The following is a 17,029-nucleotide window of genomic DNA, read 5'->3' on the forward strand; positions in this document are numbered from 1 at the left end:
TGAGGAAGTGTGAGGAGGCGTGAGGAGGCCATGAGTCTGAGTAAATCACTGTGAGGGGGCCCTGAGAAGGCGTGAGGAGGCAGTGAGGAGGCAAGTGAGAAAGTCAAGGGCTCAGAGCCCAGAAAGTGGAACGGCATGTGCAGGCTGGTCTCCTGATGCCTGCACTCTTTGAACCTCACATCTCAGTCAGCAGGAGATAATTTTGGTTGGTTTCTCATTTTGTTTGAGGATGTTCTTTATTTTTCTGCATCAGGGTGTCTTCATTTTAGAGATGCCAATCACCAGATCTTGGGGTTTAGAGGAACCCTAAAAATCAGCCAGTGAGAAGCCCTCCACCCCTAACCCCACACACCACTCCCACCCCTGCCATCCTCCAATGCATCAGCACCAGGCGTGAAAGGCTTTTGCCACCAGCGAGTTGTTCCTGAGCTGTGGGCCAGAAGGGGCATCCCTGTGGCTTCTAGAATTAGCCCGGATTCTGTCCCTTGGAGTACCAAGATCAGTGGAGAGAGGGGCCTAGGCATTTCATCCCCAGCCCCCTACTGCCTGGCTACCATGCTTCCAGAAGGGGCTGGACCCTTCCATGACCACAGCTTCCCCTGGGCAGCCCCCTGCAGTAATCCAGAGGTAATGGTAAAAATATCAACTGCTGGAACCATACCATCACCATCATAGGGCAGACACTGGCTGAACTGGGGGTACGAGTGGACAGCTAGCCAAGTTCTTGCCTATCCCTGGGTTAGCATCTTTGCTGGTTTGGTTATATGGCCTAACCTCCTTTCCTCTTTGGATTGTTTCTGCCTATCAGCCTCCTCTCTTCTGCTGCTAGCAGCACCCCAGTTTCCTCTGGGGAATATCTCTGGGTCTTCCATTCAGAGCACTTGACCTGGCCTGAGCCAAAAGTCTGCATGCAGCAGAGCCAGGAGATGCAGGAACCTGGGTTCTGAGGCCTTCACTGGAATCCCTGGATGCAGCCGCACCTGAAGCTAGTTCTACACCTCAAATTTCTATGTACGTGAGCCAATAAATTCCCTTCTTAAGTGAAGCAAGTTAGGTTTGGTTTTCTGACACTGGCCACCAAGAAGCCTAGCTTCCCAAGTTGCTAACATGACTTTGTCCCCCAAACTCTCTCTCCTCTCCTGTGCAGTCTCTCCACCAACACACAGAACAGGACAATTTTTTCTTCATCCTGCTTCTAATGCAGCCAAAGCATGCGTTAACCTGTTGGGCAGTGAATGGCTATTTGTTCTTCCCTGCCATACTGCCCATGTGGGCCTTAGACAGTACTCAAGTACACCACAGAGGGAACCAACACATTCTTTACAGCAAAAAATAACTACAGAAGAGTTAGTTTAAGAATCTCCTGGCCGAATGTGTGGTTAATTGCCTCCATGAACAACTGCTTCCTTGCCGGGAGACAAGAACTAGAAGGTGCCCAGTTACCATAACTGGAAATTTTGATCAAAGATGCTACAGAAGAACCTTTATCAAAAGGGGGAAAATGTAGAACAGAATTTCACACTCTCATAGAATCTAGACTTTCTGGAGCCATGAAGGCTGAATGAGCCCCTGAAAATATTGCTCTGAGACAATCTTTAAATCTTAAACAAAAAATATCCCCTTAAGTCTTCTTTAAACCAAACAATAGTTTGGCAATTTAATTAGTAAAGAATGTCTGCCTTGAGCATTGTGCTCTTTTAAGAACTATCAATATGAGATCAAATTGACAACAGTAACTAAAAGAGTGGATAGAAAACTTGGGAGGCAGCAAGTTAATGTTAACGAGGAGGAATAATCTGGAAAAGGAGGGTGAGAATGGTTGCACCACCGGAAGAATGCAGTCTGTGTCACTGAATTGTACACCTAGAAATTGTTGACTTGGTGTATGTTCTGCGATGTATGTTCTCAACAACAACAACTAAATAAATAAATAATAATAATAATTTCCCAGCTGTCTTAGTTATCTAGTGCTGCTATAACAGAAATACCACAAGTGGATGGTTTTAACAAAGAGAAATTTATTTCCTCACAGTCAAAGTAGGCTAAAAGTCCAAATTCAGGGCGTCGGCTCCAGGGGAAGGCTTTCTCTCTCTCGGCCTTCTCATCATCAGTGTTCCCCCGGACTAGGAGTGTCTCTGCGCAGGGACCCCGGTCCAAAGGATGCGCTCTGCTCCTGGCACTGCTTGCTTGATGGTATGAGGTCCCCCTGTCTCACTGCTCACTTCTGTCTTTTATATCTCAAGACATTGCCTCAGGACACAATCCAGTCTTGTAGATCAGATCCTGCCTTACTAACACAACTGCCACCCATCCTCCCTCATTAACATCATAGAGGCAGGTTTACAACATACAGAAAAATCACACAGTACCAGGAATCATGGCCTAGCGAAACTGATACACACATTTTGGGGGAGACATAATTCAAACCACGACACTGGCCAAAGTTAGCAAAGGGCCAGGTACTATAAAATGTAAGCTCCACGTGGGCAGGAATTGTCTGTTTTACTTATTATTCTATCTCCTTGCCTAGAACAGTTCCTAGCACATAAACCAAACCAGTTGCCATCAAGTCAACTCCAATGCATGGCAACCCATGTGTGTCAGAGTAAAACTGTGCTCCACAAGGTCTTCAATGGCTGATTTTTCAAAAGCAGATCGCCAGCCCTTTCTTCCAAAGTGCCTCTGGGTGGACTTGAACCTCCAACCTTTCAGTTAGCAGCCGAGCACATTAAGCATGCGCATCACCCAGGGACTCCTCCCAGCAATAGCAGGTGGTTAAAAAAGTTCATTCGATAAACGAGTGAGTGAACGAATGCAGGCATGCCAGGGGAGGCAGTGGTTCCAAGAAACACAGCTTTTCCTTGGATCTATATCACTTTGTCCCTTTGGGTGGGTGGGTGGTGGTGTAGACAATAGGATGTGGGAAGAACTCGGCGATAGATTTCAGCTACAATAAAGGACGCTCGTGGAACAACTCCCCTCCGTTTGCCTCTTTCACCCCAAACCCGGGTCAGGATCCCAGCTGGAGACTATTCCCATCTTCCCCGACAGGCATTTCTCCAGGCATGTTCAAGCAGGATCTGAATTAGGAGCATCACCTCCAGGAGAAAAGAATGGGGCCTCCCCGAGGGGCTCTGGCCTTTGCTCATCCTGACCCTGGGTGACAAAGGCAGTGAGAAGTGTGAGGCGGGCTGGACTGATGAAGAGTGGGTCTGGAGGGGAAAGAGAGAGCTGTGACTCTTGACAAAAGCTCCACGTTAGCTGACACCGAGTTTGCTCAGTGACACTGAGGGTTTAAAGCTGGGCGTGTACATCGTTGCTGGTTGCCGCCGAGTCGATTCCGACTCACGGCCACCCCATGTGTGCAGAGTGGAACTGCTCCTTTCTCGGCTATCATTTTTACGAAAGCAGATCACCATGTGGGTGCCAGCTAAGCCACCACCTCCCTGTGGCACCCTGGACAAGTCTACCTCACTCATGAATGCAGGGCTATCAGATTTCAAACTTCCCGAGGTGCTTGGGGGGCTTCTGAAGAGCTGCCTGAGGCTTCCTTGAGGTAGAGTGGATGGGAAGGGTGTCTTAGGCAAGTAGGGGGAGCCTAGAATCTCCCAAACTCTTAATAGAGCAGCTCTGCTTGTATCCGCTTTATGCCTTGGTTGTGTTCAAAAGAGTCCCTGGGTGGTGCAAACAGCTCAGCTGCAAAACAAAAAGTTGGAGGTTCAAGTCCACCCAGAGGAACCTCAGAAAAAAAGGCCTGGCAATCAACTTCCAAAAAATCAGCCACTGAAAACACTATAGAGCACAGGTCTACTCTGCAACACATAGGTCGCCCTGAGTCGGAGCGGACTTGACAGCAAAACTGGTTTGTGTTTGAAAGAAGGGTTCTCCAGCCCAAAAAGCGTTTGAGAATACAGTTAGAAACCACAAAGCTGGATGGTCTTTGAGAACTTTGCCTCCCTAAAACTCCTTTAGATGACTAGACCCCGTGAAAAGCAGCTTAAATGGACTTGATCATCTATACCCCACAACTGGCATCTGATTAAGTATTTTACTCCTTAGTATTTGCCTGTATGTAGTTCTTACCTCCTAAAGAAGGTGTTTCCTAGCCACCATCTTGGGAAGCCCAAGTCTTAGTCCAAGTAGTGTGTATGGAGCTGCCCCCAGTTCCCACTACCCTGAGCCCAGCTAACATGCGTGTTCATCTCCCCTGGACACAGCAACGGCTTCAGGAGTGAGTCTTGGTTTTGGCTGATTCACCAGAAGTCAACCTCAGGACTTCAACTTTGGTGAACAGAAAGAGGCTGCTCTTTCTACTGGTGCCGCTGAGTCGGGTGGGTGAGAGCTGGAGGAGCTGGGGTCTCTTCTGCTATTGCGCGTGGCGATGGTATCTGTGGGGACAGGCCTGGCACAGTGTCCTTGAAGACCCTGGAGGGCCATGCTTGGAGCCAGCCTCACTCCTATACTTCTCAGTTCCTCTTTACTCTGCTTGGTTGAGTCTCTACACACATTGCATGTTAACTGAAGTCCTACTATGTGCCAGGCAACCAAAAGGGTCCTGGAGACTTCATCTTCCTATAGCTCTTATGTTCGCTGATCAGGAGCTTACACACACACACACACACACACCCACGGTCCCCACTCCCACACTCCCACAGCCCCTCGCACACAGTCGGTGTGGTATCACTACTTGCTAGTGTGATGTGTCTGCCCTTGGAAACTTACAAGCTGAAACAGACAACAGTAGGCTGGGCCCAGATCCTGCCAGAAATGTATGTGCAGCTGCCTGAAAGCCAGCTAGGAGCTTTTCTCTTCCTTCCAGGACTCTGAGGTCCTGCTTGGTATACGTCCTGGGGCCAATGACAGAAAGCCAATGGAAGCGTGGGGGATGCCAGGCCCAGCCTGGGAGCAGCAGCCCAGTCCACCTCACTCACTCCCCAAGAGCAGTCTCCAGGACAGATCTATTCACTGAGGCTCATCCCAGGGGTGTTTACAACAGAAACGCTCAAGATCGGGCACCATACTTGGTCTACTCTGGCCCATCCTTGGTCACCTAAGAGCCTGGGCAGTGCAGTGATTCAGAAAGTCATCAAGGCGGTCAAGCCCGCTGGGAGAGAAAGAAAGAAAGAGTCTTCCACTCTGGAGAGTCCTCGGGAACCTCAAGACTTGCATAGACACATTTTTCCCATGGGAATTAAAAGACATGTGAGTTCTTCCCACCTTGATCCCTGCCTTCCATACAGTTAGATTTATTACCCAATTTTGGAGAGACGTACAGGTCGAACAACGCAATGGCAGTGCTCACTCTGGGTAGTCGAGTCGGGGGGAACATTCTGTAAACCTGCAGACTTCACAGCTGGTGAATAACAACGCCGGCACCTGAAAAACAACTTCTCTCCACATCACTGCCAAGAACCTGGGCGCAGCTGTCCAGCCCAGATTCAGAACCACAGTCCCACTGCAGCTGGTTGGCTTCCCAGGCACCTTCTAAATGGGGAACCCAGAGGGCAGGCAATTTCAGGGAGGTGTCAACACTTGCCCCCCGCCCCAGCCAGGCAAACCCAGAGTGGCTGATCACCCACAATGTCATCAGCTTGCCTCCCAAATGGCGGCACACCAGCAGCCCAGCACACACAGTCACTGTCTTCCTGAGGAGTTGTGGTGAGTGATGTTTCTGTAAATAGAAACACCTTCTCAACATCTCAGCACACAAGATGATGATCATGATAGCCGCCATCAAGTGGACTCCAACTCAGAGCGACCTTGTTCACAACAGAATGCCACAATGCCCCGTCCTGCATCATCCTCATGATAGCCATCATGTTCCGAGCCCATCATTAGGTTTGTCATGTCAATCCACTTCACCAAGGGTCTCCCTTGTCCTCACTGGCCCCCTAATCACCAAACATGATGTCCTCCTCCAGTGATTAATCCCTCCTGGTTACGTGTCCAAAGCAATGTTCTGTGGTGATCCACAGGGTTTTCACTGGCTAATTTTCAGAAGAAGATCTTGCCAGCCCTTTCTGCCTAGTCCATCTTAGTCTGGAAGCTCTGCTGAAACCTGTCCACCGCAGGTAACCCTGCTGGTATTTGAAATACTGGTGGCACAGCTTCCAGCATCATAACAACACACAAGCCATCACTAACAGACAGACTGACAGACAGACGGGTGGTGGAAATCCACTAGCAAAGACGGTTGTTTAAAGGCCACCCAGGGCGCTTCGGAGCCCTGGTGGCGCTATGGTTAAGAGCTCGGCTGCTAACCAAAAGTGGGCAGTTCAAATCCACCAGCCGCTCCTTAGAAACCCTATGGGGCAGTTCTTCTCTGTCTTATAGGGTCACTATGAGTCAGAATCAACTCAACAGCAACAGGTTTGGGGTTTTTTTGGTTTACCATGTGGTTATTGCCATAGGCAAGGCTACCCCGGAGATTGAAAGTGGAATAAGACCCCAGGCCCTGACACCAAGAAATTCACACCTTTACCAGCACAGTGGGTTGGCAAACTGATCTTTGCCAGTCTGGTGGGTTACAATCTTGTGGTTTAAATTTCAATTTCTCTTATTGTAAAGAGGTTTTGAATCTTTTCACGTGTTTAAGACTCCACTTATGTTCCACTTCTGTCTTTTGCCTTGGGAGAGATTCCAAATACCTAATGACCAGCATGATGCTAGCCAATCAGGGCAGGCGCTGGCCTTGAGGGTGGAGGGCCCTGGGCGGGGGGCGGGGAGCAGGGATCCTTTGCCGGCTGGCTGAGCCCCAGCCTGACCTTTGCCCCCTTTACTGTTGATTTACTGGTCATTTTCTTAGTGTTTGTAGGAGCTCCTTACACATTAAGGAAAACATATTTTGCCTACGACATGTGTCTTTGGACTTGATTTATTGTAGCTTTTGCAATGCAGAAGTTTTTATTTTCATGTAGTTGAATGTTTTGTCTCTTGTTTTACGGCTCCTGGGTTCAGGGTTATATTTAGAAAGGCCTTCCCCACTCTGATATTATCAAATTAAAAAAAAAAAAAACCTGTGTTTTCTTTTAGTATTTTTTAAGTTCCTTTTTTTACGTTTAGATTTCTGATGCATTTGGGGTTTATTTTGGTGTTAGGCGTGAGGCAGGAATCCAATTTATTTTTTTTCAAGACAGCCACCTCCATCCCAGTCCCACTGAGTAACCCACACGTCCTCTGCGGAATGCAGTGACACCTTTCTCAGATGCTACATGTCCAGCTGTATATGGGTCCATTTGGGGCTTCTCCTTTCTGTTCCACTGGTCTGTCCACCTATTTCTGCAGCAGCGCCACCCACTTTGATTCCTACAGCTGCAGAACATGTTTTAAAATCCGATATGGAAGCAGGAATGTCAATCCGTACACCAATGTTCACTGCGGCACCACTCACAGGAGCCAAAAGATGGAAACAGCCCAAATGCCCATCAACAGATGAGCAAACAATGTGCCGTACACACATACAGTGTGCGGTACACACATACAGTGTGCAGTACACACATACAGTGGACTAGTGCACACATACAGTGTGCGATACACACATACAGTGGACTAGTGCACACCCATAAAGAGAAATGGAGTCTCAATGCATTTCACAGCAAGGATGAATCGAGAAAACATTCTGCTGAGTAAACAAGTCAGTCACAAATGGACAGACATTGGATGATCCCACTTATATGAAATATCTAGAATAGGCAGGTGCACACGGACCAAAGTTTATTAATGGTTACTAGGTGTGGGGGGAAGGGGAAGGGGGACTCACTGCTTAGGGGACAACGAGCTTCCGTTAAAGGTGATGGAAAAAACCGGGAACGGATGAGAGCGATGGTTGAACAACATGACGAACGTAAGTGACTGTCACTGAGCTGTCCATAAATGTGAAGAAGGTTGAAATGGCAAATGTTTTCTTCCATATACATTCTCCACAATAAACAAGAAAAAAAATCCAATACAGTTACTGCCCCCCACCCATCATTCCTCTTTTTCAAAATTTCCCTTCCTATCCTTGCATGCCTGCTTTTGTTCCTATGAGCTTTAGAATCTGCTTGTCCATTTCTAAATAAATCTGATTGTCATTTTTATTGGCTAACTTTCAGCTGCCAACCAAATGGTTGGCAGCTGGAACCCACCTAGCGGCTTCATGGAGAAAGACCTGGAGATCTGCTCCTTTAAAGATTACAGCCAAGAAAACCCTATGCAGCATTCTACTCTGTCACACGGGGTCGCTATGAGTCGAAAATCAACTCAACGGCACCCAACACCAACACTCAGCTAATGTTAAGCTAGGGAAATTAATGTATTGAATCCTTCTGTCCAAGAATACGGTCTGTCTTTTCACGTGACCGCCTCTTCGTGTCTCCCAGTACATAGTCTATCCCGGCTCCTCCACACTTGCATGTTGCTTGCTGGGTTTGTTCCCTGGTTTTTACCCCGTTGTGGCTAATGTAATAGGACCATTTCTTGCTCCTTGTTTTCTAACTAGATACTGTTTGTATGCAGAAAAGCTCTTGATTTGGGAGTATTAACAGGAGCCCTGGTGGCATGATGGTTAAGCGCTCGGCTGCTAACTGAAAGGTCGGTGGTTCAAACCCACCAGCCGCTCCTCAGGAGAAAGATGTGGCAGTCTGCTTCCATAAAGCTTTACAGCCTTGGAAACCCTATAGGGCAGTTCTGCTCTGTCCTGTAGGGTCACTATGAGTCAGAATCGACTCGATGCCAACGGGTTAATTGTGCTCACGCCTCAAGGCCTTTTGCACTGCGGGACACCAGCCAACCCCAAGGTGCCATGGCGTTCCACACGGGCAGAAGAAACTCAAGCCTTGCACCTGTGCACTTGGCAGCACAGCGCCCCGTGTCTGGCCCACGCCCCACCTTGCATTGCCCAAACAGAGCCAGTGTGAGGGGCGCCCCACGCCAATAAGGTGGCGAGGACCCTCACCCACACGGCTAGAGTGAGAAAGGCCTGAGCTAGCACACGAAGACAGGCTCTGGCCGGGCAGGCAGGGAGGGATGGGGCTGGCAAAGGCACCCGCGTTCACAGCCCCAGCCCTGTAATCAGGGCCCACAGGTCACTCCGGCCACAGGTGGACGAACTAGGGTGTAATTAACCTTCCCCCCGGCTTTTTACACAGCAGCACTTCGCCTTGGCCAGGAAAGGAGGGTCTGCTTTCAGAAGGCTGCTCCCCGTCCTCAGAAAGGGGGCAGCGGGCGGGGAGAGGGCAGAAAAATTAATCCACAGGGAACGCATGTTTCGCTGTTGTTATTTGAACAAATTTCCTTCCCTTGTTCTTAAGTTGCGTGTTCAGAAAACCTGCGTCTGTCCGGAGTTCAGTTTGAAACTGCTCGTCAGCCCCAGTTTGTGTTCTCAGCGCAAGCTGTTCAGGCCTCGAATCTTGGCTCCTTTACTTACAAGCTGTCACCTTCAGCAAGACCCCTCACTCTCTAGGCCTCAGTCGCCCAATGTGTAAAATGGGGAAGAATGTTAAAAAATAGTCCCTCCCTGCTGGGATGGTGGCGAAGCTCATCGATTGAGCACCACTGTGTGTGAGGTGACGGGCTAGGACATAAGAGGGAACAAGGCAGACACGGATCTTGTCCTCACAAAGCTCAGCTGTAGTGGGGAGACGGACGATAAAAGCAACATGTGTAATGACAGAACGTGCTGATGCTGTAGACTCCGGGAAGGGCAGCCTCGGGGGGCACAGGCAGGGAGGGTGTTCCAGGCAAAGTGCCCCATAGAGACTGCCACAAAGTAGGTGCTCCGTGCACCAAGTGGGTTGGGACTACCCATGGGCGGTTCAGTGGTAAAATTCTTGCCTTCCATGCGGGAGACCTGGGTTCAATTCCCAGCCAAAGCACCTCGTGTGCAGCCACCATCCGAATGTCAATGGAGACTTGTGTGTTGCTGGGATGCTGAGCAGGTTTCAGCAGAGCTTCCAGACCAAAACAAACTAGGAAGAAGTACCCAGCGATCTCCTTCTGAAAATCAGCCAGTGAAAACCCTGTGGATCACAACGGTCCAATCTGCAACCCGCCAGGGGGATGGCACGGGACCAGCAGCTTTCGTCGTGCTGTGCACGGGGTCCCCATGAGTCGGGGGCCAACCGGACGGCAGCTCACAACAACAGCCCCTGCTGCAGAGCTGAGAAGTATCTGCTTACCCATCTCGCAGGCCCCACACCGCGAGGCCTTGAGGGCAGTGGGGACCGGCTCAGGGCTGCCCCTCTGTGCCCATGAGGAGCCTGGCCTGAGTCAGAGATCAGGGAAAAGCTGCTGAAGGGAAGACACCAACGCTGGACCCCAAACTGATGTCCATTCCAGGGAGCAAGCACCTAAGCCCAGAGTCAGAAAACTCAGCCTTTCTAAAGAGGTTCCATCTGCCCCTCCGGCCCATCATGAGAAGCCAAATCATGCTGGCGGGCCCTTAAGCAAAGCGGCCAGGGACCCCCAAAACCGGCGTTCCAGGCCTGGCCCCGCGCAGAAGCCCTGCGGACGGCCTGCGGCTGACACCATCAGGAGCATCACCAGGAAAGCGGCTCTGAGACAGTAAAGCAGCGCGGACGGAGCACCCGAATGTCCTCAAGCCGTCAGGCTCATTAACTGGGCCGAAGCAGCGGTCCGTCTAAATCACAGAGTGTCCTAAAAAGGCAGTATTTGTACCAGGAGCCATAACATTCCATCTGAGTCCAGACTACAGGTTCACAGCTGGCCTGCTTCAATGAGCGCATAAAAAATGGTTTGGAATCAGCCCATGCGTAAATCAAACCTCTTCTACCTGTTTCTGCGGCGCCCCAGGCCATTCCCAGAGACATTTCTAAAGAAGCCGAAGTTCTTCCGGCTTCTAGAAGATGATGAGAAGCACCCCTGCAACCACATACAGGACGCAGATCTGCTCGGCCAACACTTCACAAATTGTCAAGGCCAACTTCAGCTCACTCCTTCCTCCGTTATTTGAGTCACTGGGACCTGAACCAACGGGGGCTTTCTAGCATCAACAACTCAGACGGCCACCGCCAATCCTTTGGCCAGTTCCTGACTTTGTGCCCACAAACCATGCATCCATTAGGAACACACAAGCCTGTCACTCTTCAAGTCAGCCTTTATCTACACCACTACAGAACTCCTCATCCACTGGTATCTTAGCCTAAATTCGATATTTGTATAGTATATGGGCACAGCTCTATCCCCTCGAGTATTGCTGTGTGAAAAAAGGAGGATTCCAAAAGAAATGTTCACAGAGAAGACGACGCAGCAACACAGGAGTCCATTCAGAAACTGTTAAGTGACAAACGCAGAATACAAAATGGTATGTGCTCTCAACCCCAAGCATGTAAACATTTGTTATCCTGTGGACAGAGGCTGGAGGGAAACAAAGAAAAATCCAACAGTTGTTGGGAGCGTGAGAATTGACAGAGCGGAGTGGATTTTTGCTTGTTTCCTCTCGTGTCATGAAGATGCAGCGTCTGATACGTTGGGGTTTGAGGCTGGTTTCTCAGGCGGCAAACGAGAGAAACAGAGAAAGACGTATGAACAGGACTTGATGGAGTTGTGGCGTTCTCAAAGTCTGTGTTTCGACAACTTCCTGGACCCAGCATTGCCCCTCCTGCTCAGGGGTCTGGGAAGACGCCTTCTCAGGCTTCCAGCTGGAAACGAAGGCGCCTTCAGTGCAGAGAGGTCCAGGCTCCAGGTGGGGGTTCTTCCATATACATACCATCACCACTATCTGTGGTGAGGCTCTCCCTTACATAGGGAGCACATCCCCCACCTCAGAAAGTCCCCAAACCTCACGGCTGAAGATTTCCACCAAGGTCCACTTCTTCAGGTTCAAGGGAGTCAAACATCTGAGACAGAAGCCCATGGTGCCCAGAGTAAAGGGGCAGAAATATCAGTGGAAGGCCACGTGCATTCTGGGGGCCTGGGCATAGTTGCACAGACCCAGGGAGCTCGTGCTCCCGACTCTCACGGAACAAGGCACTACCCCCACCCCCCCAATGCCACAGAATGACACAGAGCCAGCAGGGCACGCGGCAAAGGCCACCCTATAAGAGCCACACTCAAGATCACTGCTGTTAGTCACCATCCTGTCGATTCTGACTCATGGAGAGCCCACGTGTGCAGAGTACAACTGCTCCACAGGGTTTTCAAAGCTGTGACCTTTTGGAAGCTGATCACCAGGCCTGTCTTCCAAGGCACCTCTGGGTGAGTTTGAACCACCAACCTTTTGGCTCGTAGTGGAGCACTTAACCGTTTGTGCCACCCAGGGACCCCTTCAAGACTATCCCCACACGAACAGCTCCCACCACACCCACCACACAGCCCTCCTCCCAAAAGGCGGACCTGCTTGGACAGGCCACCTCATGGAAGGGCCGACCTTCATAGGACACATCTGTCAGGGAGGGATGTTTCACCTCCACCTTCCAGCAGTGATCATCTCTGCAGGAGACAAATGTTCACACCAAGGCCCGTGATTCCAGAAGGAGGAGACATCGAGATCAACGGGTCACCGCCCTCTGGTCCCAAACTCAATAGCCGGGTGGGCCAGCCGGGCAGGGAAACTTGTCCTCTGAACCAGGCACAATTGTTCTTTCAGAAACATACCAGACTCAGCCCAGCCTTGGCCCTTGCTGCGGTACCTTTGTTGGCTTGTAAGGTCCAGAGCGTGAGCTCCACAAGGGCAGCAATGTCCATCTGTGTGGCCTCCCAGCCCCCAGTACAGCGTTCGAAGCTTCTACTGAATGACCAGCTGGTGAGCGCCAAGCAGACCGAGGAGCCTCGACTGGGAGGGCTGCCTCTTGTATCACTATATGGGTTCTAATCTTTCAAAGCAGAAGACATCTTCAAACAACAGCTTATGCTTAAGCCCAATGTACAACACAGACTTTTTAAGGTGAATACTTCTGTTTGAGGGAGGCTTGGTGGCGCAAACGATTAAGCATTCTGCTGCTAACCGAAAGGTAGATGGTTCTACCATCCAGCAGCTCCACAGGAGAAAGACCTGGCGATCTGCTTCTGTAAAGATTATGGCCAAGAAAACTCTATGAGTTCTACTCTGTCATATGGGGGTCACGATGAGTCAGAGTCGACTCACCGGCACACAGGAACATTTCTGTTTGGAGTGGGTGTCAGACCCCCTCAGGCTGGCAGGTCCCAACACCTACCCCCCCACACACACATACAGTACCCCTAAAGACCCCTCTAGGAATCCAGTTTGAAAACCACTGCAGATCAAGGGTGTGGAGGTGTCCTAGATAAGGAATTGCTTTGAATAATATGCACACAATTCCCAGTGGTTTATTCTGTGGTTGGACAATCCTCAGAACCCAAGTCGGGAGGGGATGGATAACTCCTCACATGTCGTCCAGGTCGGGGAAACTCCCAGACTGGGCCACACCTTCACCAGGCGGTAATGAATTTCTCAGGGATGCTATTAGGCAAGTTTGTTCTGCACTCTTTCAACGAATTTCCGACTCCCTCCCAGTGCTCAAGGTTTGGGGATATTCCTGGCTCTTGTGTCCCTGTGGGGGCCATTAGTAGGGTCACATTAGGACCTGGGCAGCAGTACTGGTAGATACCACCAGTATCAATCAGCATGGCTGGGGGCCCCGCAACAGATTGCCATGGATTTCAGCTGAGGCTGACGAGAGGAGTATGCCATTGGGAAGAGTCCTCCCCAAAACAAAGGACAATGAGCTACCATTTGATTTCCCACACAGACCCCAGCGTACGGCCCAAAGCCTCATGTTTTTCCTTCTCCACCTTGAAACCCCGACTTGTGCCACCTTTCTCAAGAGAGTATTGGAGAGACATGAACATCTCCCGGATTCTGAAGATTTGGAGGAAAAGGAAGCCTGCATTATGACAGGTTATGGTCTCAGGTCAAGAGCTGCAGAGATTCAACAAAGCACTTCTTAGCAGAGGTCCTGGGGAGCCCTGCTTTAACGAATAAATGAGAATGGGATGTTCTTTTACATTTAGAAAATAACGAGAATAGCTTTTAATTACAAGATCAATTAACTAATTATTTTTAAAGTAAATGACACTATTTTTTTCTTTTATAGTTAAGATTCCACCTCAATTCTTGGCTAAATCAAGAAACATCTCAAATTGGATGAGAGTCAATGACCCAGAGTCCTGAAGAGGTCCTGGCTCAGCCACCAAATAGCTATGTGACTTTGGTCAATCAATCACCTTTTCCTCTTGAAGACTTGGTACTTCCTTCTGTGAAACAAGAGGACTAGAGAAGCTAGCCTCACAGGTCCCCTCCAATTTTCATTCTAGGATTATAAATTAACCATCACCTTTGCCTCTGGTTGAAACATCACAAACTCCAAATGACTAGAATTTGGATTACTGGGCCCCAAACAGTCCAAAACTGTTAAGAGTCCTCTTGGTCATGTTTTTGGTATCTGCTCCCCCCAGAGGCTGAAATGGGACTTGGTCCAGCCAGGGCTGTGCAGGCATGGATACCACTAGAGGCAAAGTCATAGCAGTTCCCCAACATTTGGCTTTCAAATGTCCAAGAGGCATGAGAGGCAGAAGCGAGAGCTTTGAGTCCCAATTTACTTCCTATCAGCAAACTTACCCCCAAAACAGGAACTAACTTTAATAAGTGACAGGCTGCCTTTGGAATCCTGCTCTGAGACTTTAGGCCCTCTCCCCGCAAACCAGCATCCAAAGGGTTTCCTTCATCAACAACCGTGATGGAGAAGGAGGCCTTCAGGTGGCTGTGTAAGGAACACAAACGCCCTAGACCCCCTGCTCCGCATATCTCAGAGCCTTGAAACGTGTCAGCCCCTCTTTGCCCACCAAGCGAATGATGCCCTAGAGCATGGCTGCCACACCCCAGGAAATATGTATGCCCTCCCCTCACCCCCCTTGTGTCCCTAGAAGGACATGCACATAACTGGTGACGTCTTAAATTGCTCCTGCTAAAGGTGTGGCCTTGCACACCTTCTCAGAGGTACCCAGGAAATGGAGAATAGGGCTACAGTCACATCTAGAAACGGGGGCCAAGCACCGAGGCGGAACTGGGTCCCTCTCTGCACAGCCTCTTCTTGGGCCTCTGAAATCCTCCCGGTCACAGCACGAACCCTGCCTCGAAGCTCACTCCTTCACGCAGCTTGCCACACTTAAGCTGTTTAACGTTGCACTAACAACCTCTTAATTGCTGGATTTCCAAAAAGCCTTCCAGAAACGCGGGTGCAAACCCACCCGCTTCTGGCCCATGTGCTATGGGGTACAGTTTAGGGGCAGAGTACGCTGAGGGCGCCTCTACTTAATTCCTGTCTCTTGGAAAGCCATTGCATTTATTTTTAATTGTATTTAAAAAGCGGATGCAGGGTACCCAAGACACCACAATAAAATGACATTAACTGTAAAATTACATTATTAATTCTTTAATCTCACTTGAGGCTTCAAGCTGTTGCTATGTCCAATTATCCGTGTAACCACCTGTCAGAATCCCGGTGCTACTTAGCATTACCTCCAGGACAGCGGTGGGCCCGGTGGTCCGTCAGGTCTGCCAGAGACTCGAAGTCCCGCTGACAGTGATCGCAGGTGTAAATTGACTCGTCCTCCATGTCGTCATCATCCTCATTTTGCTCCTCTTGACTTGTCACACTGTTCCTATCTTCCAGCGCACGGCTCGTTTTCCTGTCACACTCCGGCTCTCCTTCCAGGCCTCCTGCCAACAGGAAGAATACAGTCCACGTCAGCTGACGGGGGCTTGGGAAGGGGTTTTAAAAGAATTGCCCAGCATTTTTTGATACATTTAATTACTCCACCTCCCGGGGTTCCTTATTCTCGACACATCTCAGTATATTAATATATGTTCTTTTGCGGCGTGTGGTGCCGTAATTCTCAACTAGATTCTTTAGTTCTCGGTGTAAACCTTCTGGGGGGATTTCCTGTCATCTTCCCTGTGTGCACAGGTGCTGGGGGTCATGACCCATCAGGCAGGTGAGACTGCCTTGGCATTTTGTCTCCTAAAAACCCAGCTCTGCTCCACACGTCTCCCGGGCCTCCGCCAGCTTCCCCTCTGCTCCTAACCATCTAAACCTTTGGCTTTCCCCACAGCTTTGCAATTTAGAGCTGGGAACTCTTTTAGCCACGGTCGCCTTCCACACAACAAGCCTCCCAATGTGGTGGTGTTGGCTCGATTCTTTGCAAAGAGGTCCCGACTCTGGAATAAAGGGAGCACAGGTGTTTGAAGGCCCACAGGTGTCAAATCACAAGCTTGAAATGCATCTGAGTCATCCACTTGTGACCTGGTATCAGCCTAGAAATTAGGAACCAGCGTTGGGATCCTTCGACCAACTTCTTTAAAATCCCTGCTCTATGCTCTGCACTCTTCATGATCATGATACAGATGCCTTACGTCTGTGTAGCATTCTGAGCTTTTTCAAAGTCACGGTTACATACACATGGCCCCATTTCACAGTCTTGCACATCCTAGAACTAAAAGGAGCGCAAGAGATCCAGTGGTGCAGGCGCCTGCCCCCAGAGAGGGACAGTGGTGTTACTCCCATTTCACAGATAACACAGCTGGCGTCCAGCTAGGGAGAACACCACACCAACACCCTGAAGGCGTTTAACTGATCTTCTGATGCCTTGCCTAGCACGCGTGTCTGCAGATGCGTGGGAAATGGGCACGGCCTCAATCTTAGAGATTCGTAGGACATGCGAAGAAATTGTAAACCAAAGTGCAAAAAAAAAAAAAAGCAAGGTAAATATCAATGATCCTAAAGAATGTCAGTGGATTAAGCTTGCCCATTAAAATACAGAGACCCCTGGATTGAAAATCAGGGTGCACGTTGTGTATTTCCACAGTCTGTCCTGGAAAAACAGATCTACCAGTCCAGAAACCAGCATCGCTATTTAAATCAAAGAAAGAGATCTCTGTTATCTGCAAAGATATTTCTGCAAACATATATGCATATGCAAAAGCACGTGTGTGTGCCTGTGTGTGTGTGTATCTGTGTGCATATGTAGGTATGCATGTGTTTGCTTATGTGTATGTGTGTGTGTGTGTGTG

General features: G+C 49.6%; 1 protein-coding gene across 2 annotated transcripts in view; it reads right to left on the reverse strand.

Moving 5' to 3' along the window:
• The window catches only part of ZNF423 (zinc finger protein 423), a 327,816-nt gene that overhangs the window by 244,513 nt on the left and 66,274 nt on the right, over positions 1 to 17,029 (reverse strand). For both annotated transcript variants that reach the window (XM_023726976.1, XM_004371639.2), the window contains one exon: positions 15,479 to 15,679. In XM_023726976.1, coding sequence (XP_023582744.1) covers positions 15,479 to 15,575 — 97 coding nt within the window. In that variant the 5' untranslated portion in view covers positions 15,576 to 15,679. The remainder of the gene's footprint in view (positions 1 to 15,478; positions 15,680 to 17,029) is intronic.

This window comes from Trichechus manatus, unplaced genomic scaffold (assembly GCF_000243295.1).
Source record: "Trichechus manatus latirostris isolate Lorelei unplaced genomic scaffold, TriManLat1.0 scaffold00014, whole genome shotgun sequence".
NCBI classification, from domain to species: Eukaryota; Metazoa; Chordata; class Mammalia; order Sirenia; family Trichechidae; genus Trichechus; species Trichechus manatus.